This window comes from Tachypleus tridentatus, chromosome 13, assembly GCF_004210375.1.
Source record: "Tachypleus tridentatus isolate NWPU-2018 chromosome 13, ASM421037v1, whole genome shotgun sequence".
Lineage (NCBI taxonomy): Eukaryota > Metazoa > Arthropoda > Merostomata > Xiphosura > Limulidae > Tachypleus > Tachypleus tridentatus.
This window is the reverse complement of record NC_134837.1, coordinates 24270862-24295950: the sequence shown is the minus strand read 5'-3', so window position 1 is coordinate 24295950 and position 25089 is coordinate 24270862. Positions and strand designations below refer to the sequence as shown.

The following is a 25089-nucleotide window of genomic DNA, read 5'->3' as shown; positions in this document are numbered from 1 at the left end:
CTCCAACTTTTACTCTTTAAACATTTAATTATTAATATGAAAAGGTATTGAAATAATAAATATAATTTTAAAGTTTTCTGTTTAAATCATCTAATTATAAGAACTGGCTGATGCAAGAAATGTAATTTCTACATTTACCGTTCAAAACATTCAAACTGAGAGAATAAATGTATAAAAAACAATTTTATAGGAACTATATACAAGTCCTTGCTGTTATTCTTGAGGCGATATTTACTTAAAGAGCAAAGTTTCTTGCATTCGAGATTAAATTGACTATTATCAGTGACTACATTTTAGTGACGAGAATATTCATTTAGGTAAGAAACAACGAACAAAATTATCATAGTTTCAGATGTTTTTAATACATTGTTCTCTTTTTATTGTTGTTTTTTTCAGACAAAATATAGCATATTTTTAAACACAAAAGAGTAAAATAAATCTTTTGTCTCGCAAATTAAATTTACCTTTTGCTGTAAATCTTTATCAAAAATTGTTTGATTACAACCAGAGCAAAGAAAATGATCTCATCCATAAATTAATAATTTTTATGGATAGGATAAGTGTAAATGGCTCTTATCATTTGAAATATGCACACATATATATACACAATGTTAAACTGTTATCCCTCCGTTTTTCATAATCTAGAAATATAGGACTGATGTATTTCTTAACATATGCTTTAGGCTATCCTTCAAAGTATGAAACCCATCAAGCATACATTAGGATACATTCAAATATGCTTTAATTAAAATGTTTCTTCTTTTACTGGTTCTGATACGATACAAATACTTTTAGAGTAATATATTTTAATCCCATAACTTAAACCAATCGTATCAATATGTTATTTAAACCTTGTCAACTTTATTTCACCCAAAGTCTTATCCAGGACAAAGTATTGTTTACAACTTGCTCTAGAGTCTTAATGGTCACCCTAGTGAAGAAAGCTAATTCACTACTAGTTAACCAAAGTTTGATGTTACCTAGAGTAATCAACAAGCACCTATGCCACTTGACTCGCTTTCTAGGTGTCGCATTTCTCAGGTGACCTGGAACTTTTTGAATGTCGTACACATTGTATATTTCTACTATCTTTCGGGTATCACAAAGTGATACATATTTCAATTGTTCATAAAAAAATAATAAACGTTCCAACAAAATGTATAGTTTGTAAACTGTATTACATATACATTTATCACACATAGTTTTAAAATTAAATATGTTTGGAGCTCACTTCAATTCTAAACCAGAATAACCACTTGTAACTTTATGATATCTTCATATTAATTACTAACCGTTCAAGTATTTCCATTTTCTTTGCTTCATTTCAGGAAAACAAGTATCTGTGAAATGTGTAGTTAATATTATTAACTCCTTATTGTACATAACCTCAAGTAGAACTGATTCTCACATGAACAACAATGTTGTAGCGTTGAGTAACGTTGATAAAATATGGGTTATTTCTGTCACTCTTGAAACAATGATATAAAATATATGTTTTGTTTTTATTGTCATTCGAATATGTGGAGTATATTATACTAAAACGTAAATATAATTTACTGTTTGTTATATAGTTGTTTTTTTACAATGATTTATTTTCCAATTGCTCGTTCCGTAAACAAGCATCATAAAAGACATTTGCTATTTGCCTTATTAGTTAGTGAGAGTTTTATTGACATTGGTTGATTATGGGTTTTTTAATTAAACTTAAAACTCTGCATTTATTCATTATCACCTTTACTACTTATCACTCAATTACTTCTCTCTCTCTTAACTAATGAACTCGCTTTGCATTGATTTCGTTTTGCGTTTACAATACGTACTTGTTTTCCGTTTACAACTCTCGAGCTACAACAAATGTTTCTGAGTGGACTTTATTTTTTCAATCTGTGTTATCGATTTCAGAGACTGGCAACCAAAGATCAGGATAAAAATTCACGAACAATTGGATAAGCTACGTTCCATGTAGTGTTGCACCTTCAATTACTGGTTGTAAATACAAAGAAAAACATCACTCTGAGAAATAATAATCTTTCATAATTTTTTTTTTGATTAAATGCAAATAGACCTGATATGCTACAACTGTCTTAAATAGAATTTCAGTATTATGGCTATTCATTTCAAATCGAATTTTTCCTCTCTTCAATCCACATATTTATAGAAAGAAAAGAAATGTCATATATGTGCATAAGTTTGATCGATATACATGAATTAAGTGAAGACAGCATGTTTAGCATGTTGTTAACATCACGTTTCTGAGCAGGAGTTATCACTATTTTTTTATTCATTACTGTTTGTTAATAGTAAGCATCAGTTACCAACATATTTCATATATATATATTTAAATGTTACATTATAAAGACTATCCTACTTCTCAGACTACCGAATGGAAATGTATAGTATCTTACTTCCTCGAAACTCCACAGGGCTGTCCGAGAACGCTAATTTTCAAAGGTTGTTAACGATCTCTGTAATAATTTCATATCCAGTCTCACTCTCTTGGTCATTGTGGCCTGTGTGTGACTGCTTGAGTTAAAATTTGTAACTTATTGTGTAACTTAGCCCATGGCGCACCTAAAATTAAATTATAATTACATTATAATACTTTATAAATATGTGCTCAAACCGGAAATTTAGAATTTATAAGATTTGGAATATCTTTGTACGCAATGGTATAGGAAAACAAAGATATATGGATTAAAATGGGACACTAAAATCACCCATAAAGATACGTGGTCATTCAAGCTCGGCGTCTTGTAAAAAGCGAGAATAAGTGAGCACAGATTTTTGCGGCAAAAACGTCCATGTGTTACGGGCAATAGTATATAACCTAATTAACAAGGAATTCAGTCTAAATTGTAATAAAAATCACTTGTAATAATAAAAATCAGATGTTTCCACGAATTACTGAAGTTATAAATATAACTCTAAAGTATACTATTTAAATTGCTTTATTTTAACATATGATTGAAGGAATAACTATAGCTCTAAAGTCTACTATTTATTTTAATTATACGAAATGACTGAAATAATGTTCATAACCTCAAATTCTACTGTTTAAATCCTATAATTATAAGAAATCACTGGAATAATAATTGTAATTCCAATGTTTAATATTTAAATGGTTTTATTACAAATTAAACTCAGGTAGAGTGTTAATTGGGTATACGTATTATTCCTTATGAAGACATTCCAGTCGACTTGCCAACCATACTTGTCAGCTCAGGAAATTCTGTTATCAAACTTTTAAAAAAGATGTTTTCAGACTACCGTTCCCCAAGCTATTTATGGGTGTTAAATAGTGATAGTATTGCGCTTGTTAGGGACAACCTCACGACGGAGGCTTTTGAATTGGAAAATACGTGGAAGAGCTATTATCAAATGCATAACGTCAGTTATAGCATGATCGGACATGGTTTCATGGATTGCAACCACGTGGTGAAGCTCCGAAATCATTATAATATAGCGTAATTAACCTCTAAAGATAATTAATATATACTTATAAATATTATAATGCATTGTTTCATATTGTAATATCTCACCAGATTTAGCCAGCTTAGGATCCGAGCTAGTCCTGAATCCACATTCTAAGCTAACAATGCAAAATTATCTGTGTAATAAAAGAGCCCCGAACTTTAAAATACGGATTCAGTTCCTCGTAGTGGATAAGATATCCACTGTGCAGTTGTACGCTGAAACGAACCAGACAGACTATAATTTAAATGCAATAATAAACTACTTAAGATAATAAAGATAAGTACATTAAATATTCTTACCAATATTACTAATAAAAGAAACACTAAATTAATCATAGAGCACAATACGTGCACTACAGACTAATGGTCCATAATAACCAGATCTATCACGTAGAACACAATAGCAAGGAGAAATGATAGATAAAAAACATTAGTGCTTACTGGGTATTTGCATGGAAACTGAGGTATTTTGAGTCATAGCTTCTTCGCTTAACTTTCTGAATATACAAACGAGCCGTTTTTACATATATATTTTTCTCTACAAGTGGGTTTTCTCGTCATCACTGATTATACTGGTTACATACATGATAATTAGTTGGTTCAGTCGGAACTGCTTTGTATGTGTAACATTTCTCTATATTTTAATGTTAAAGTCTGAGAAAACTTAGGTTTAATGAGCTAGCCCACCAGAGAAAGGGACAGTCAAATAGAATAACATTCAACTTTTAGCCAAACATTTTCAAAGTTTATGTCTGGCTCAGCACAGTATTGACGGTGACGTAACTGTTGTGGCCAAATGTTCAAATACTTACTGTATGACAAATCAGTTGGTTTTCGGTTTATTCTGCATCACTACAACTTTCTACGCTTTTAACTGAATTTCCACAACATAAGAATTATTACTTTGTTCAGTTACGGCCGTTGCAAGTTTTTCAGATGAAGTATAACAAATTTTAGTTTGTTTCTAATGGCTCTGTTTGTTGATGGTAAAACTTAATAAATAGTCCTCAGTTCAACCAGGATTCCAACTAACTTTAGGGTAGAGTACAACTAGTTGACGGTTTAGAGTTGCTCTTATGGTTCTGACATCATTAAATGTTAACAGTGTAACGTGTGTACTTGACAATTAATAATTTGTCCTGCCATGATCGCAACTAGTTTTCAGGTGTTTATCTAGTTTAAATGTTAACGTTGCTTTTAAGGCTCTGCCATGTTTAAATGCCTATTTATAGTGAAATTTATATATTTAATAATTAATTATTTGTTCAACTACAGTGGCAACTAGCTGTAGGTTTAACGTTGTTTTCTAGACTGTGCCCTGTTTAAATCTTGGTCATAAGTTGGATACTTTTCAAATCACTGTGTTTTACAAAGAAGTATCTTTCCAATGATATTACACTCCACTTGAAAATGATATTAGCTAAAAATGAGCCAAACTTAAGCACCTTAAAATATAGAGTAAAGTTAGTACAGAAAGTTAACATGAACTTCATTATGTCGTATCAAATTGGGAAATCGTTTGAATTATATTAGGTGTAAAGTATAAAATGTGCGTATTTGGATAAAGTAAAATTAACTAAACATGTAATATTGAGTTTTAATTTTGAACATTTTGAAGGGTTACGATTAGGGTAACCTTCACTGAAGTCTCAAAACCAATTTTATGTAAAATGCAGTACTATTTTCAGCATTCAAACTATAATAACTCATTTTAATAACCAATTTAAAGTATTTTAATTGTCTAGTAGAATACGGTGGTTTTTATAACGACAACTAATGAAATCTGGCCTTAATGAATGTGAAGTAGTAACATATTTAATTTATAATCACTGTGATATTAAATAATGAACTGGGCCCGGCATGGCCAGGTGGGATAAGGTGTGCGACTCGAAATCTGAAGGTCGCGAGTTCGCATCCCCGTCGCGCCAAACATGCTCGCCCTTTCAGCCGTGGGGGCGTTATAACGTGATGGTCAATCCCATTATGAGCTACTCGAGGGCTATCTGCACTAGCCGTCCCTAATTTAGCAGTGTAAGACTAGAGGGAAGGCAGCTAGTCATCACCACCCACCGCCAACTCTTGGGCTACTCTTTACCAACGAATAGTGGGATTGAACGTCACATTATAATGCCCCCACGGCTGAAAGGGCGAGCATGTTTGGCGCGACGGGGATGCGAACCCGTGACCCTCAGATTACGAGTCGCACACTTTAACACGCTTGGCCATGCCGGGCCAAAATCTTAATAATATCTATTGGGTTTTGAATTAGTTTTGCTTCACAGTGCAAGCACAACTAATAAATTCGATGAAATGTTATACCATTACTTAGATACCTAAATTAAGTTAGGTGACGATAAGGTAAAGTAAAACGGGCTCAAACTCTGTATACGTTTGTACAGATAGCTGTCAATAATTGATGAAATAGATACTTTTGATCCAGATTCTCTACGTACAAACCAGTTTTTCAGATGCTGGTCATTATTATTTGTTATAGCTAATTTTTATAAGCTTTGTACAAGTCGTCCAACATACAGATCAGTTGTACAGATGATGGCTATTACTTATTGTAGTTGATGTTTTGTGTCTTGTTTGTGGCGTACAGACCAGTTGCAATAATGGTTATTACTTGCAATATTTCATTTTTTAGCCTACTTCCAGACTGCTTAGCGTAAGCCCAGATGTACAGAGAATGTTTATTATATGGTGTATTTGATTCTAAGTCGGCTATCGTGATGATAGTTGTCTGGCAGTCTATCTATACTTTTCCCATAAAAAACATAGGTTTGTTAATATAATCTGCAATATCTCTTTCTGTCTTTAAACAACAGACAATTACAATACTCTGCATTTTAAACAACAAACAATTACAATACTCTGCATTTTAAACAACAAACAATTACAATACTCTGTATTTTAAACAACAAACAATTACAATACTCTGTATTTTAAACAACAAACAATTACAATACTCTGCATTTTAAACAACAAACAATTACAATACTCTGCATTTTAAACAACAAACAATTACAATACTCTGTATTTTAAACAACAAACAATTACAATACTCTGTATTTTCATCAAAAACCTTTTACCACAATCAATAAGCAACACTGTTAAACAGCTATAAGGAAAAAGTTAAAATTGAAGTAAATTCTCTAACAGAATGTAAGTGCTTTAGAAGTAATTCTATTGGGATAATCATTTTATTTTTAAAATGCATGACAAAACATAAGACATTGAAAAGTTCTAAAATTAAGAGTTATATTTTCTATAATAATATTGACTTGAAAGTACATTATATGTTTCTTTCGAACAACAATGACTAGTGTGAACTACAGCTTTCTTTATAAAAGATGTTTGCCCTTTTATTTATGATATTTATATTTCACAAAAGTATAGATTACATGCCCTTACTGGGAAATGTAAAATAACTGTATTCAGTGGAACAGTATTTGCAATATTAGCTCCACTGAAAAGTAAATACGAATTGTCATTATTCGTTGGTTGATTTATCTGCAATGGTCAACTTATCTCTTCTAAGTTCTTATGTTAAGGTTTTAGCAGGGAAAAGTAAAGAAAAATCCTGATCTTTTTAGTTACGTATTTCGTATCATAGGAAAGAAAAATTGAAAACGTAGAGTAAAACGTTTGCGAGTCCAGTCTGTAACTGGAACTTTAAAGTCTGATAATCAACTTGTTTACCAGTATATGAGAACAGCATAAGTTCTAATCCCGCTATGTTATTTTTCAGTTAACTTGTTTATAGAAGATTTTAAGGATAAAATGTGAGCATATTATTCATTACTTTTGGAAGCGCGCTGTTTTGCATCAGATATAGTAATCAGATAAACATATGGTATAATGATATATCTGGTGTAAATGAACCTTAGCTTAATGATTTCAAAAAGAGACACTTAAACAATTTCTGACATTTTATCTTTACTTACGTTTCCTGGTTTTTTTCTGTTGTTTATTTATAAAAATATCATAGCTATGTTCATTATCAGTATTTATTTTCATATATATTAATCACGTGATCTGTTTAACCATGATATATGTATAATATTGCAGATTCAAGTGCCAGAAAGAAGGGAATAACACAACCTATAAGCAGATGGCGCCACCTTTTCAAAAAGTTAAAACGCAAACAAAGAAGAAGTATTAAAGAAGGTACGGATTAAGTGTCACCAACTCTCTCTTCATGTTGTTTTTAATTTCAGTAAATGAAGCTTCGATTTGATTGTATAATATTTTGTTAAACTTTTATGCTGTCGTGTCACTAAAGGTCAACTATATGTTGATAAAGAATGTCATTATATCTTACCGTTTTATAATTAGCTCTGTTGTTACCTTTTCTCCCAAACAGCAAAATACCAGACAAAACTTCTTCTTTAACATCTAGTAATATACTGAAAACACATATTCTCTGACAAGCTAACACAAAAGAACGAGATCTAAATTAATGTAAGGAAGTGTGAAAAGTGAAAAAGGATGTGAAGGAAAGATATAAGGAAGTGTGAAAAGTGAAATAGGATGTGAAGGAAAGATATAAGGAAGTGTGAAAAGTGAAATAGGATGTGAAGGAAAGATATAAGGAAGTGTGAAAGTGAAATAGGATGTGAAGGAAAGATATAAGGAAGTATAAAAAGTGAAAGAGGATGTGAAGGAAAGATATAAGGAAGTATGAAAAGTGAAAAGGATGTGAAAGAAAGATATAAGTGAAGGAAATAGGATGTGAAGGAAAAGATATAAGAAAAAAGAAATAGGATGTGAAGGAAAGATATAAGGAAGTGTGAAAAGTGAAATAGGATGTGAAGGAAAGATATAAGGAAGTGTAAAAAGTGAAAGAGGATGTAAAGGAAAAATGTAAGGAAGTGTAAAAAGTGAAAGAGGATGTGAAAAGTGATAGAGGATGTACAGGTCAAGAAGAAACGAATTTAATGTTCTGAGTTCAGCAAACAATTAAATTAATTTTTATTAAAATGGTATTTGCCTTACATTTAAATGTTTCAGATCTTACATAAGACAATTATCCTATAGTTAAATTGGAATAATATTTTACTCAAACTGTCTTGGTTATATCAGTGCCATTGAGAAAGTGTTGAAAGCTTTCAAATTATTTGGTATAGCAGGAGAATTAATGCAACATGATGTTACTATAAATGATCACAGTTCCTTGCTTAACTTTCGTATATCTTGCATTAAGTTTAATGAGAGAAAATATACATCTACTATAATTTTCTACAATATTTCATTAATAAATCCAAAGAGTTTAATGATACTAAAAACTGAAAAAAAATATTGGATCATGGAAGAGTTGAGATTGGTCTCAGAACAACTTAAATATTTCACATCACTAGGATTAGAACAGAAGTAAAGAAATATTTGACCACATCACACTCTTCTGCTTCTCTCTTAGGTTCTTCAGCCAACTTACCAATTCCAGGTTACTTCAAAAAGCCATATCTTTACCAAATAAAATTTAAGTAGAACAGATTCAAATACTAAAATGAAACTACGATATTAAGTTTTTCCGAAGAATTTCTGAGTCGCTTCTATTTAAGCCACGTTGTTTCTTATTCGTAAAGTGATTAGCTAACGAATAAGCACTAGATCATTAACCAGGAGCTAACATCACGTACATATAACACTTCACCCTGTGTAGCATAATTTTAACTTCTAATCATGAGTATCATCATCAGGTTTGAACTATGCTTAATAAATTAAAAGTATTCACACTGTTCATGTTTTTCATACATTTTCAACGTTATTGTTCACTTTAAATCAATTTTTTTTTCTATTAACTAACGTATAGCCTGTCAAAAATTGTGGATCAGCTGCTACCATTTACACCCCATCATATTCTCTAACCTTATGTTTCACAGCTAAATGAAAGTTTTAAAAATTACGAAATCAAGCTTGACCAATAAAAAGACAGAAAAGTACAATTGAGTCAGTAAAGCATAAGTAAATTCCTTTGTGAGCCAATCAAAATTGAGATCATTCGTGAAATGAATTCGTGACGTATTCATAGCATAGGTATTGGTAAAAATCAAATAGATAAAGTAATTCTAATACGATGAAAAGCCAGAACGTTTTGGTAAGAGTACGTTTCAACAATGGTTTTTATCTTACGTTGTTTAGCAATAGAATTATAACCAAATATTGTTGTTATCTGTGTACTGATAGTAAAAAATGAAACGTATAAACTACAAAACTGAAAAAAATATATTTTTTTTAAATTTAGAGTCTCCGTTGATTAAAGAGATTTGTTTTTTATTAAAAACGTTAGCGATATAACGGAAAATAACTTACTCTAGGCTAGGCAATTCCACAATACGTCTTTACTTTAGGCTTACTATACGAACACTTACTACATATGTAAGGTTTAAGGGCACCACTACTTCTGTCACTAAAATCGTAATGAACAGACAGTAATTGAACTATTCGATCTGGATAAATTATTTTGGATTTCGTGGCTCCTATGTCAAGGAATCGAGCGTGACGTGACACACATTAGCTTTCATATAGGTTAGATGATGAATTTGAAAATTTGTGTTTGGTTATCATTTATCACACATAGGCCCAGGATGGCCACGTGGGTTAAGGCGTTCGATTCGTAATCCGAGGGTCGCGGGTTCGAATCCTCGTCGCATCAAACATGCTCGCCCTTTCAGCCATGGGGGCGTTATAATGTGACGGTCAATGTCACTATTCGTTGGTAAATGAGTAGCCCAAGAGTTGGCGGTGGGTGGTGATGACTTGTTGCCTTCCCTTTAGTCTTACACTGCTAAATTAGGGATGACTAGCGCAGATAACCGAAATCCAACAGGACGTAAAAACTAATATGATCTAACTCTCAAATGAAAATTGCTCAAACAAAAGATGTCAGAAAGCTAATCCCACAGTGCAGGGAAAAAGAACTGCCTGATGATGGAGCTCAGAAAGAAGATATATTTAGTGACGTGTGATTCTTTATGTCTATTGGAAAACTTGCTATATAAAAAAAGAGAAAATACAGGTGGGAAAAACTTACAACTTGAGTTGGAACTTCCACGATCACAATAACCAGAAGCTTTCCATATTCTACACAACTTTCCATCAACTGGTTACTTAGATGTTACAAAATATCTGGGGAGAATAAGGAAGTGCTTCTACTTGGTCTAATACTAAATATGAAATAAAGATTTGCCTAAATCCTACAAACTATGTTGTGAACAAAATGGTCCACTAAAGAAATAACTTGGGAAACTACACAATTGAAGGAGATGCCCTTGATATGGTTCGCAAAGTAACAGTGACATAGTAGGAACAAACTCGTCATTAATGGGTAAAAACAAATGCTATTCCTAACCAAAAACTGGAATATCTACCAAGAAATCTTGAGAATGAATTTCTTTTAAAATTATGGAGCTTATGAAATTTCATTAGCATCAGGGACGGAAATTACAGTAAGACTTCTTTGTGGAGAAAGACACGGACAACAATTCTTCCTGCCTTTTCTGTAAAATGATGTAGAGGTGTAACTATAATCCATTACATCACTACCATTACAAAACATGAAATTGATATATTTCATTTTTACTCACGAGCTGTTAAATATTAATCTTTTTTTTTAATTTCGCACAAAGCTACTCGAGGGCTAACTGTGCTAGCCGTCCCTAATTTAACAGTGTAAGACTAGAGGGAAGGCAGCTAGTCATCACTACCCACCGCCAACACTTGGGCTACTCTTTGCCAACGAATAGTGGGATTGACCGTCATATTATAACGCCTCCACGGCTGAAAAGGCGAGCATGTTTGGTGCGATAAGGATTCGAACCCGCGACCCTCAGATTACGAGTAGTCGAACGCCTTAACTCACCTGGTTATGCCGGGCCTAGATGACAAGAAAAGAACCATTCGATCTCATGTTCTCACAACCTAAGTGTCGTCACACAACAAAATCATAAACAGTGTATAACGTAAAACCATACACTTTATTTTACTCGAGTATGACTTAAATTAACTAGTAATAGGATAAGCATTTCGTATGATGAAAATGCTAGTAAGATTGGACTTTATTGTGTTGAAGTGGGTATGACTGTGTGTTTTGCATGCATACCTTGTGTTTCCTATCACCTCAGGTAGTATGTATTGTTTTGCAAAATTAACGTTGATACTTTGTATGTGCTCTCAGTTCACTCGCTATTGGCAGGTCAAAATGAGCATATCACGGCCTTTTAGAAGGTTACACTCGAAGGTTAATAACGTGACGTCGAAATGTAGTTAAATGGACATAGTTTAATATTACATAAGTAATATGTAAAAAAAACAACTTAAGTCTCCCTTGGAATTATACTTGTGACATTTGTTCTATAAGTCTTCTCTAGTTTACTTACTACCCTCTCTGAAGTACGAAATTTGACATAAATTGCTCATTATAATATAGATATTACTGAGGGAAAGTCTAATTTTTATAGCCTTCAATATTACTTGTTTAGGAAGTCATAAACTGGAAAACCAGACACACTTGTCTTAACCACTTATCGCATCTTTTCTTTCAGAAATTTCCAATAATTTATTTCTTACAAATATCTAAACAATATAAAGGCAAAGTTTTAATCTATCTAATGACGTATCAAGCTACGCTACTTTAAATTTAGAGTATTGTTAACTTCGTCTTAGGTTATTTGGCGTTGTTCAGATCAAGTAGCTGAGAAAATTAATTTCAGCCTCTCGTATCCTACTTAGAAAGCCAGTTAAATTATATAGTTATATGAGACTGCTTAATTTGCGTGTGTTATAATTCTGTGTTCTTAGATGCATTATATAAGTAAATAGACACTACTTAGTTTACTAGCGTCATTATAAATAAGTAGGCTTAAATTTTTATTGACGACCGATAGCAAATAAATGAAGTTAAAGTTGGACAATACATTTCTTGTTTTCCATATATGTTTTTATTTATAATCATAAAAGTAATTAAATGTAAAAATTAGGATCTTATTAGGTTAGGTGAATTTAAATTAATTAGTATAATGAAAAATAATAATGATAGAAATTATTTAGGAGGAACGCTCGAGAGCAATTCGTTTATTACTTTATTTAATATAATAATGAGGACTAAGCATTCATTGAGTAATTTACAGTTTGTATTGTAAGATTATTAGTTAGACACAATTGTTTTTGAATTTTGCGCAAAGCTACACGAGGGCTATCTGTGCTAGCCGTCCCTAATTTAGCAGTGTAAGACTAGAGGGAAGACAGCTAGTCATCACCACCCCCCGCCAACTCTTGGGCTACTCTTTTACCAATAAATAGTGGAATTGACCGTTACATTATAACGCCCCCACAGCTGAAAGGGCGAGCATGTTTGGTACGACCGGAATTCGAACCCGCGACCGTCGGATTACGAGTTGAACGCCTTAACACGTTTAGCCATGCCGGGCCTAGACACAATTCATAGAGCAATAAAACAACAAAGGTAAGTACAAACAGATGTAAATTGTAGATGTATAAAGCTCTACGGATAAACAAATATTTGTTATGTATTCAGGAGTATTTAAATGTTACACGAATAAAAGATGAAAATATTTAGAGGAAGAAAGATATTTTTAATATTACCATGATAATCGCTTTGCACTGGGAAGCTTGGATGTCAGCAGATGAAAGAGATACATATTCTACAAGCAAATATACACGTGAGTTCACATAAAACTATAGGAATGTCACTTAACCATAATATTAATAATTTCAGTACTTTATCCTTAAAGAAAACTTTGGAGCGAATGGCTAATGCAACTGAGATGTTGCAACTCTAACCAACAGTTTTAATCAAAATATTAACCATTTATAACTCGATTGACTTTACATTTAAACCATGATTATTTTCCATTTAAAATCAAATTCTGAATGCAACTGATTGTATTGGAATGGCTGTGGAGTTCTCAGAACCATAATGTCTTTCTGCTGAACAGTCAGTGACTGTCAAGTCATTGGAAGAGGGCCCTTCCCAGCCAACAAAACCTTGGTTGTCTCAACATCAGTTTAGGAAGAATTAGTGGAGACGTCAGGATGGCAAGGAAAAAAAAAACATTCAAGTATTCGAATGAGTATTTTTTGTCAAAAAACATTGACCATGTGTCTGCACATATTATAGTATCACCATCTTCCATGGCCTAAGAAAACTTTATTAGAATTAAAATACTTAAAGACAAGTGATAGGTAAGCCTAGTGATGTCTATAACTTCAGAGGCATGACCATTATTACTCATCCATCACCGTCTTGAAAATGTCACAATGACTCATTATATCAACGTAGAGACATCAACATCAACTCTTGTACTTTTGTTTCCCAAATGATCCAGAACTCTTGGTCCCCCAGTGGCTCAGCGGTATGTCTGCGGACTTACAGTGCTAAAATCCGGGTTTCAATACCCGTGGTGGGCAGAGAACAGATCGCCCATTGTGTAGCTTTGTGCTTAATTCAAAACAGCAGAACTCTTGACTCTGTAGTCAAAGATTTTGAAACTTCTACACACCTGACTGAGATAATTGAACACTCAATACTTTGGTAAATATTAACCTTAAAGTACTACTATCAAAGGCAACCAGGAAAAAAGTCTAAACTTTACCTCCAGTTAGAATTCGAGGTGTGCCCTTCCTGAGATGACCTGACACAAATGATAAGTCCCTTGTGATAATCCTAGATATTATCTTTCAGACTACCACAGCTCACCATCAATCAACCACTGCATCGGAAAACCTACTTTTGGAGCTTCATTAAATAAGAGGTTCGAATTTCCTCAGAATCACTTTTATAAATCTATAATTTCTTCGTGTTATTTTGTGTTTATTTGCGTTACTATCATTATTTTGCTTTTCAGTTGTAATCCATATTTCATTTCACTGTAAATATTTATATCACCATTGAATTTATTTTAATTTGACAGTGTGTGTGTTCCATTTGTGCATTTACATATCTTTGAGTTAAAAACTCTGATTTTTTTCTTTTCTACATATTTATTTTTAGCCGCAGCTGAGTAACTCATAGAAAGGCTCTGAGATCGTTTGTATTTCAAATGCAAAGTTTTAGCTCATAACTCCATTTTCTCTTTATCGATTTGAGATCTAATTACAGTTTTGAACTCATGAAACGATCTCTTTTGATTGATGTATCTTACCATGCTCAAGGTCTCATAGATTATTATAATCCTGCCTAAAATAATTTCAATTTGAAGGTAGAGTGTTGGAATCCTGATGAGTAATAAAATCGAATCGGGTATACGAGCGGCACACGCTTAATCTTCCTATCACACAAAAATATAGTTCCCAGTAAGAGAAATAATTGTTTGTTTTCAAGTTGAGCACAAAGCTACAAAATGGGCTTTCAGTGCTCGCTTTAATGTGTTTTTCTTATAGCAAAGCCACATCGGGCTATCTGCTCAGCTCACCGAGAGGAATCGAAACCCTTATTTTAGCGTTGTAAATCCGGAGACAAACCGCTGTACTAGCGGGAGGCTACTCGCTTTAAACATCACTGGTATCTAAATCCGATTTCAAGCAATGTATGTCCGCAGACATTGCACTGTGCTATTAGGGGATAAAGGGAAACAGGTTTCATTGATAAAATTCTAATTCTGTCTAAAAAGGTTCAAGTGTTACGCTATGAAGGATTCATTTTTTGTTATCTGTTAAAATATTTATTTACTTTTTTAATTTTACATATAAATGGTTGTGTCTTTAAAATATTTTATTTGAAACTGTTTATGTGTATTTTTTCAATGGTTTATCGCGTGAATTATTATTATTTTGTTATTATCATGACACCATCATGTTTTATCTTAAGAATTGTGTTTCAATTTTGCATTTTGTTATTTCTTACTGTATAGGCCCAGTTTTGAGCTGTGTTTCATTTCAATTTTATGTTGTAACTACCTTTGAGTGTATTGTGTTTGGTAGGTATCCTGAAGTTTTAGTTTTATTTTATTTTTTATTTTACTGTAAAGTTTATTCCCTTTTTAATTATTGGTATTCTGATGTACGTTTTGATTTATTGACTGATACACGATATATTTGGAGCTTTTTTTTAAGTTTTAAAGTTAGAGATGGACATGTTGGTTAAAAGTAAAGTGGGAGGAAAGGTTTGGTAACCAGGCTTGTCATATGTTTTGTACTATCTTAATTAATTAATATATAATGTTTACAAAACGTTTGTTCATATTTAACGTGTGTTCGTAATACAAATTATTATTCAAGGAACCCTTGTTACTCAAGGAATTAGGTCATTCAACTGAATGTCACGTCTTTTGTAGGAAAGATTGCTGCAACGTCGAGAATACTGTTCAGAAATTAACAGTGATTACTTCCTCTGGCTAGTTAAGTGATACCTTAGAAACACAACATCCTTTGTTTTAAAACGAGAGACCAGAAATTACGTGGGTAGTGCCATAAAAAGAATAAAATTATTATTTTTTTGTACTTAATACCAGTTTTTCGGTTTAGAATAACTGAAACGGTTTAAATATTTTTTTTAATCACTAGATTAAATAACAGCTACAGTTATAGGACATTTACTGTTTGTTTGTTCCTACAGACATGATCTCTAACTAAAATTGTAGTAGTAGCAATAAGGGTAACCTTAACTAAGTTGTTGGGGTGAAGAAACTTGCAGTGGTAGTTTCAGTGGCTCCACCAGAAATACAGCAACAGAGTGGGTCAGTACCACAATGCAAGTGGCCACAACAGGTGATGCTAATCTCATACATACAAGTAGGGTGACATGATTCTACCTGAAAGGCTTTAACAAAGACATCTATCGTTGACAATCCAGTTTAACCAGTGATAAAAGTTCTGAGATAACCAGCCAGATCCATAACAACAGCATTTAATGAAAAATGATTACTATAACTATGGATAATAGTTTAGTCATTAATAATGTAGATGCCTTTTAGTGTTTGTACAGAAACATGGATATCCATAAAATAAACCAAATGTTCATCAACACGCTAAGGTTTAAATGCTGATAGATTTGCTAGTTAGCAATCTATGGATCACAGTTGACTTATAGTCTAAGTGAGATCAACTATCTATCCTTTTATTTAGTTTCTATATGGACGAATATGGTTTTGTAAACTCTTTCAATGTTAATATAATTTTTAGTTAGTGTGGGTACTAATGATCTTTATTTTAGTTAAAGATTTGTTCCTACTAATGAGCTAGGTTTCCTGACTATGCATCACTATTGGTGCCTTTAATAAGTACGTGCGAGTTACCAGTGTTTTAGATGTTTTAAATACGTTACCTTCTAGTAAATATGTACATAGTATAAACTTCACGTGTGTTAAAACTTTAGAATTGCAACTAAAACATGGTAAAAACTGTAAACTTCCCAATACTGTAGTTGTTATTTTATCTAACGAAGAGAGAGAATTTATTCACGTCGTCTCAGATGTATCATCTACTACTAAAATAAAGGTAATGTCTGAAATCTAAAGAGAAACAACTGCAACTGCTGCTACTTCCCGAATAATATGATATATTCTCTTTAAAACTTGTAATTATATTAACATAAATTAGTTACCATCTGAGGTGGCCACCAGTAGAGTGATTGAAGGAAAAGTGGTGAAAACTGACATTGTAACTATATTGTTGCCCTGCACATCACTATGCATACACGAAGCTGCCAGTACAATTCAGGCCATTAGCTGAAAAATATATAGTGAGTTCAAACTAGCGAAGAAAACTGAAAAACTACTGACAGGGTTTGTGAATGTATTTGTTTGAGTGTTCACTGGAAATAAAAAGCACAACTACCACGACATAGATACTGGACATGTGTGTCTTATAATGCAATTTTTATAGAGTTGTCTTTTGGAGCACAAGTGACGTTACCAACACAAAAATAAATACAACGCTCACATTCGACTTGTGGAAATGTTTGGTCGTTGCTAATGTTTTTGTATAAAAAAGAGAGATAGAAATAACAAGATTATTTGTGTTTGTCAGATAGTTCAGGTATCTTAAACAATTGAGACAAACAAGTCTAAAATTAACACCCACGTCTGGTAGTGATAGACTGGCTGACCCCTACGATAAGTAAGTTGAAGATTTCTTGCCTTAGTAACAAATTATACACGCCTTCTGACCAACCATTTCTCCAGAACAATACTATTTCCTGCATTTACTAAAATAAAATTCCATTTTGTATATGATGCGATCTGTGAAAAGTCACTTTAGTTGAACAGTGGATAGCCCACTTTAAAGAACCAGAGAGGATTGATATTGGATAACTACAGAACTTTAGGTGTAAGTTGTTTGTTAACTTGTGTAAGATAAAAACTATAGTTTATTTTATCATTGTTGGTTTCTTGTTTACTTAAACAGATCATTTAAATTGTAAAACGTATACACTTGCAGCTCATAAACAGCCAAAATGAAGCTGGGTTGAGATTATCACTTACCATATGTATTGATGGTGCACCATGTAACAGAGTAACGGTGTATCAGCTGTTATTTTGAGGAATTAATAAGACTACTTGTAGGACTTATACACAGACTGTTCCAATCTTTTGACTTCCCAGTGTTTCCAGTATAATATGTAATGTAGCTAACATTCATATCACCTAATATACACGAGTTTTCATGTAACACAAAAGGAAGGTGGTAAGAGACAGAAAATGAACACATATGATAAGAAAGTGAAAGGACATTGGTTCAATCAGGAAGACTGTGTGTGGCTCTGGCGCACACCAACATAATATAAACATAAAAAAATATATGGTTGAAATGAATCTAATCTTATGATACAATAAATAAATTCATCAAAGCACGAAATTTAGTGAAATAGTTATGGCCTCGGGAACACTGGCTTGTCCATGAAATATAGCGAGAATGAGTTGAGGTTTTAGTCAATAACGAACAATGACAGCACCACTGAAATACTGTTATGACTCAAAATAGGAAGAAAAATATGAAATTGAGCACTTTTAAGCTGTCTATACTGATTGTTTGGATGCGTAATTGCTTCCAAGTAGTTATAGATAAGAATGGTAGAACGTTTTCTGTATTAGAACAGCTGGTGAACCGTAGTTCATGTATTTGTGAGATTAACAACAGAAAATAGTTTTAATCTTTGTCAAGATATTAGGTGCAGTTTCATGGTGAACTTTCTATAAAGTATTTTCTAATAACTACATTATTATAATATTGAGTGATAAAGGCTTAGAATTAGCAACTGATGCACTGTTAACTGTAAATAAGATATCTCGAATGTCACGAACATTGTAAAAAATACTGTGTTCGTGATTTTATTATCACTGCTTAAAGAACACACATGTAGGTGATATATCATGGACAGTTTATCGTTCTGATTTTTACACGAAAATCGCTTGTAATTGTGCTAAGAAGAAAATGTGATTATTCGCTAAATGAAAGTACGTAGTGAAACTGTTTATCAATTGTGTTTTTTATCCTAATCAAGATTTCTAGTATGTTACATTATTTCTTTTATTTTCTTTTAGTATTTATGAACGTGTGTGGTCATAAGCGGTTATATGTGGTGATAATAATTTGAGTTAAGGTTCTAAAATGAAAATGTGTGACACTGTGACTGATTTTCTTATGTGCTTAAATCTCCTATTAATCAAAATCCGTACGTTTCTATATGCATATTCATATGTACATATTTATGTAGAATAAATATTATTAAAATCAATTTGTCCAAAACCTATAAATCTACTGAAACTTTAACAAAGAGACTAAGAAACCGATAAAAACAAACAAACATAATTCAAGGAGAAAGAAGGTGAGCTATGAAACATTTTCAAAACTCCTGAATTTCACCAAAAGAAAGGTCAGCTTTGGCTGTGCTACTTGTGTAAACTTTTTTACTTCTTGGAAATAGTATACTAAAGTTACTACTAGAAAATAGCATGTTTAACGTACAATATTCCAGAAAGTTAGGAAATTTACATAAGTTGGAAACCTCCCTCAAGTTGTTGTACAAAGTACAAGTATTTAGTATTGTGTATTCCTCTTCTTGTATATATACAATATACAAGAGTTCCAGAAGAGTCTATGTGTTTTTTATAATAAAACTATATCAGGCTATTTGTTGTATCTAACGAGGTGAATGAAACCTTTGATAATAGCGTTGTAAACCCGTAGACTTACCAGTGTCACAGTTACCAGTGAGGAACTCCGAGAAGAACAGTCAATAATGTTTGAAGGATTTTTTGTTTGTTTTGAATTTCGCGCAAAGCACCAAGAGGACTATCTGCGCTAGCCGTTCCTATTTTCGCAGTATAAGATTAGAGGGAAGGAGGGAAGGCAGCTAGTCATCACTACCCACCGCCAACTCTTGAGCTACTCTTTTACCAAAGAATAGTGGGATTGAATATCACATTATAAGGCCTTCACGGCTGAAAGGACGAGCATCTTTTGTGTGACGGGGATTCGAACCCACGACCCTCGGATTACGAGTGAGTGCCTTAACCACCTGGTCATGCCTGAAGGATTTGTTTGTTTGTTTTTGAATTTCGCACAAAACTACTCGAGGGCTATCTTTGCTAGCCGTCTCTAATTTAGCAGTGTAAGACTAGAGGGAAAGCAGCTAGTCATCACCACCCACCGCCAACTCTTGGCCTACTCTTTTACCAACGAATAGTGGGATTGACCGTCTCATTATAAAGCCATCACGGCTGAAAGGGCGAGCATGTATGGCGCGACGGGGATGCGAACCCGCGACCCTCAGATTACGAGTCGCACGCCTTAACACGCTTGGCCATGCCGGGCCTTTGCCTGAAGGAAGGATAGGTTAATGCTGTATTCTACATACACTCTACAGCAGTATTTTAAGTCTTTATAGTTTAACTGGTCTCCAGGTCATTTCAGGTGCACAATTTTAATTCAGCATTAAACATTTAATTTTTCAATCCCTGTTATATTTGCTAAATTATTAGTGTCAAGTAGTGAACCGACTGACTGTTTTTCTCGTACCTTCTCACAGAAGATGAGCCGTGTCATGTTTGTTAAACTGGTTTTACTACAAGAAAAGCGACTTTGGTAGAGTTAATGAAAAGTGACAGATTAATGTATGAAAATTAACGTAAGTTCGTGAACTCCCTCTGATCATTGTACAGAGTATAATTTTATTTAGTGTTCTGTATTTCTCTTTTTGTTGTTCTGTACTATATATATAACCTGCAGTATTATATATCCTTACATTATTCGCTTCGGTTAACTCTGTTTTAAATTAGACATTTAGTTCAATGGATGCTGTTTTATTAATACCATACTTCATTTTTTCTACTTGTATTTCACAGAGATGACAGTGGTATCGAGAGTAATGCCAGTGGCATCGAGATTAATACTATAAACATGCAAATTCATGTATTGCAGAGAAAAACACAAATTAAGTCGATTCTCTTTTTTTTTCTTCAGAAGAAAACGAACATATATTAAAATTCATATAATTCATCTCCACTGTGTACTTCCAGTACATCGATAAACTGCATCAGTTCATCACATCCTCGTAGTTTTCAAACCTGGTGAAGCTAACTTAAGACTGCAGAAGTTATTCGACTTTGTGTTGACATAATTAATGTACGAACTGTATTAATAACACGTTTAATTACAAAAATTGTAATTCAAGTATCATATAAAAAATTACAACCTCATTTCTCTTTCTAAGCATTTATTTTTACATGATTAAATGTCTTTTATTGCTCTGTCTCCAAACGGTTTGTCTTAACCAATTATATATTTCTTCGGAGAGAGTTTTTTATTTATTTACATTTGTTTATAAAACTAGTTATTTCATAGATTACAGTATGTACATTTGTAACCTCAACATTAATCCTTATACAAATCATTTATATTACTTGTGAAATTAAATATTCATAAAATATAACTAGTTTTTTCATTAATTATTTCCACTTCTCGTTGACAACCATACACGAAGAGCACAGGAACCCTAATGTGTGACCATAACAACAAACAGTTATAACTAACACCGATTTACTGTCCTAAAAATAGATTGAAGCCATGATATAAATACAGGTGAAATTTATTTATGTAGTCTCTTGAAATATCTCTACTCTTCACTTGATTTTAGTTGTACATGTGTATTTGAGAGAAATAATGTTGTACTTTAAATGCACATACATTCTCTTTTTTTAATCCGAAATTAGCACCAGAACATTTTGTTCAGTGAAACCAGAACGGAACTTTTGTTGCAATATATTGCTTTAAGTTCACGTTTGCGTTTTCTTTGTTTTTATTTCGATATCTGTGCTGCTGAAAATAATTAAGAAATACTTAGTTTTCTATATTCTAGCTACTAAAAGGCATAGCTACTGTTATTAAATAACATCAATGAATTTCTGAGTTTACTCTTATAAAAACAAGTTTTTGATGCTTCATAATGATATGTAAATACTTATCTTCTATTGCATCTTTTGTACCACAGATATTCCTGTTCAGTAAATGATTACAGAAAGTGTTTTTTCATGAGACATATACCCCCTCTAAAACGCTAATTTAAGTCTTACATTAATGTAAAGAAAACTTACAATCGGTGAATCATTGATGAGCTATTTCGTGATTTATCACCGATCAAACGATAAGAACATTCAGACAAGATACATATAATATAAGAAAACAACTTTGCCTAGTAAAACATTGTGAGCTCTGTTTACTGTCAAGCGAATGTATTAATACCAGTTTCTGCTATGTGTGCCCAGGACGCCAAAGATATACGTCTGCATTAGGATATGCTGTTGTTGAATTACTTGTATAAATAAACACAAATACCTGTAGAATCCTCGTTGCATGCCCATGAACATCTGTGCAGTTGATTTGTTTAAATGTCCAGGAAATCGAAGTCCACTTAGAGTGAAATGTCTGTGAAAAGTTTACCAAAATGTATGGTTTGAAACTAATCCTTCACATTGGTTTCTTACCATATAAATTATATTGTTTAAACCATAATACGTAATCAGGTAAACAGACAAGGATCGAGGAAGTAGACCCATTAGGGACTTCATTCTTATGAGCTTCAAGTAATCTTGTGTAACAGGACATTTTACCTTTAAGTTTATAGTTCATGTTTGATTGCATTTTGATATTAAACATGTAAAACCTACGATCTTTTAATTATGTTTCTCTTACACAAGTAACCATCAAACCCATAGAAGATGTCGATGTGGTCGTTGGACAAGATGCTCTACTGAAGTGTGAAGTAGATAACCTTGGAAACCACAAGGTAATAATCAGTATAACCTTAGAAACCACAAGGTAGTGTTTTATATTTTAAATGTGTTCAGCCATGAAAACCTTTTAAACACACAATAAACCGTCTCTTACCATAGAGCAAAACTTGATCTATATTTACCTACTTATCCTATAATAAAAACATTTCTTACAAAGTGAAGAAATTACTTTACGTAGAGTATGTTATAATACAAAGAAGCAAACATAATTCTTTGGAGTCACAGAACGAAAGTCTCTATCAAACGTGCTTTTAAAGGTTTATTGAATAAATATTTTTCTGATTCTAAATTTTCTAGCCATCAAAGTTCGCAGTTGACAACTTTATATTTTCTAAATAGCTGGAAATGTGATTGTTTACTTGAAATACAAGTGCTCTAACTAGCTAAACTATGGGATTCGAATGTCACGACGTTTTTGAGAGTGCATGTCTAATTGTTGTTTAAAGCTATCTATGCTTTGCTTAGCAAGGGTATTGAAATCCGATTTTTAAAGTTATAAGTCTATAAACGTATCGCTTAGTAACTGGGGTAGAGGTGGTAATGACATTTTGTAACGAATTCTTACAAACAAAAATCATACGTGCATCTGCCTGTAGCAAAGTCTGAAGCAACATTCTTATTATATAAATTCTGTTTGGTTCAAGAAAGAAAACAATTGGATTATGCTTATAAAGGCCAGATATTCTAAACTTTCTCTAAGGCTAATGAAGTTAAAAGCTTACTTTGTCCAAAAGATGTCTTAACTTTCTTAGTCTTTCTACAATCCTTTCTACACTATAAATTAACTTATTTTCTGAGACAAAAACGTAATGTACTTCGCTTTAATGTACTTAAGTACTGAATGTTTCAAAATGAAAGAAAACTTAAAACTGTAAACTTAAAACATTTATTGAGATGCAGAAGGTTTGTACTCGTATTTAACCTGGAATTATTTATCATTGCTTTATTATTACAACAAGCATAGACTTTTACGATTAACACTCCTACGAAAAGTGGGGCCTAATAGGCCCCAGAGCAACTTGAAAGGTTATTAATATTAGGCTAATAATTTTGTATTTAAACGAAATTGCCATTTAAACACATTAATGAATGGACTAACGAGATTCCCACTGTCCCTATCTACTATCTAGCGAAACCACAGCCAGGGGAAATCAGGACTAGAAACGTCTTTTCGTAGGAGTGTTAAATAATAGATATATCACACCGACAGCCTTTGTTCATACTTTCAGTAGAATGACGACATCATAGTTTTATGCACACAATGATTCAGTTGTAAAAGGTTAAAAAAACGCGATGCATGTTTCAGTGCACATTATGTTGATAGTTTCGTAAATACATTTATCTTTAACGTACTAGAAACATTTACTTAGATAATACTCATACAAGATTGACTTAAGTAATTAAATTAACGTGAAAATAACCAGAATTTATTATATTGTGTGTGTGTTTTTCTTATGACAAAGCCACATCGGGCTATCTGCTGAGTCCACCGAAGGGAATCGAACCTCTAATTTTCGCATTGTGAATCAGAAGACATACCGCTGTAATAGCGAGGGGGGATTTATTATATTATAAATGTTCTGCAATTAAACGTATTTGCAAAGCGCAAATGCACCTGCATCTGTACGTGTGGCTTCTTATAGCGAAGCCATATCGGGCTATCTGCTGTGTCTCCCGAGAGGAATCGAACCCCTGAATTTAGCGTTATAAATCAGTAGACTTACTGCTGCCCCAGCAGGAACGAACCTATACGTTAAACATCATATACAATGTTAATAAGTGTAGTAAATATAGTTTATATTCATGTAACTGTTTGCCTGTTTGCCGTGCTCATTGTTGAAATGTATTTCTATACCAGCTGGAGTATCCCTCTCTTGGACTGAAGCTATTTAAATTCGTGATTAACGAAAGGTTATCTTAGGACATGAATAATTACTTCCTTTATATATAATGGTTAAAAACGCCCATAAAAACTGAAAAACTCAAGTAGTGAAACCGCAAGTTTGCATGTATCTTTGTACGGACACAACAAACCTTCATGCCAAATTTAATGAAGCTTCATCAACAGAGGGCGAAGTAGTGGTAAAGAAATGTAAAATAAAAAAAAAACCCAAAAAAAAACCCACAAATTGCAAAACGGAAAATCCACACGTATCTCAAAAAGGACCTAATATACTTTCACACCAGTTCTATAGAAGATCCGTCTGCATCCTGCAAGTTAGTTAGATGGACAGAAAACAGGCAGTTCTATTATTTTTATATAGATACACTACAATGAAAGCTAGTTCCGAATAACATTTCATTTTCTGAATAGTTTTCATTTAAAATGTGATGAATAAAGAATTACTTTTGAAATACGTAAA

At 32.8% G+C, this 25089-nt stretch overlaps 1 protein-coding gene across 1 annotated transcript in view; it reads left to right on the top strand.

Annotated features, from left to right (window-relative positions):
* Positions 1-25089, top strand: part of LOC143239527 (lachesin-like) — a 275854-nt gene that overhangs the window by 188977 nt on the left and 61788 nt on the right. Inside the window, exons 4-5 of the mRNA XM_076480683.1 lie at positions 7545-7643; positions 22631-22719. Of these exons, the coding sequence (XP_076336798.1) occupies positions 7545-7643; positions 22631-22719 (188 nt within the window). The remainder of the gene's footprint in view (positions 1-7544; positions 7644-22630; positions 22720-25089) is intronic.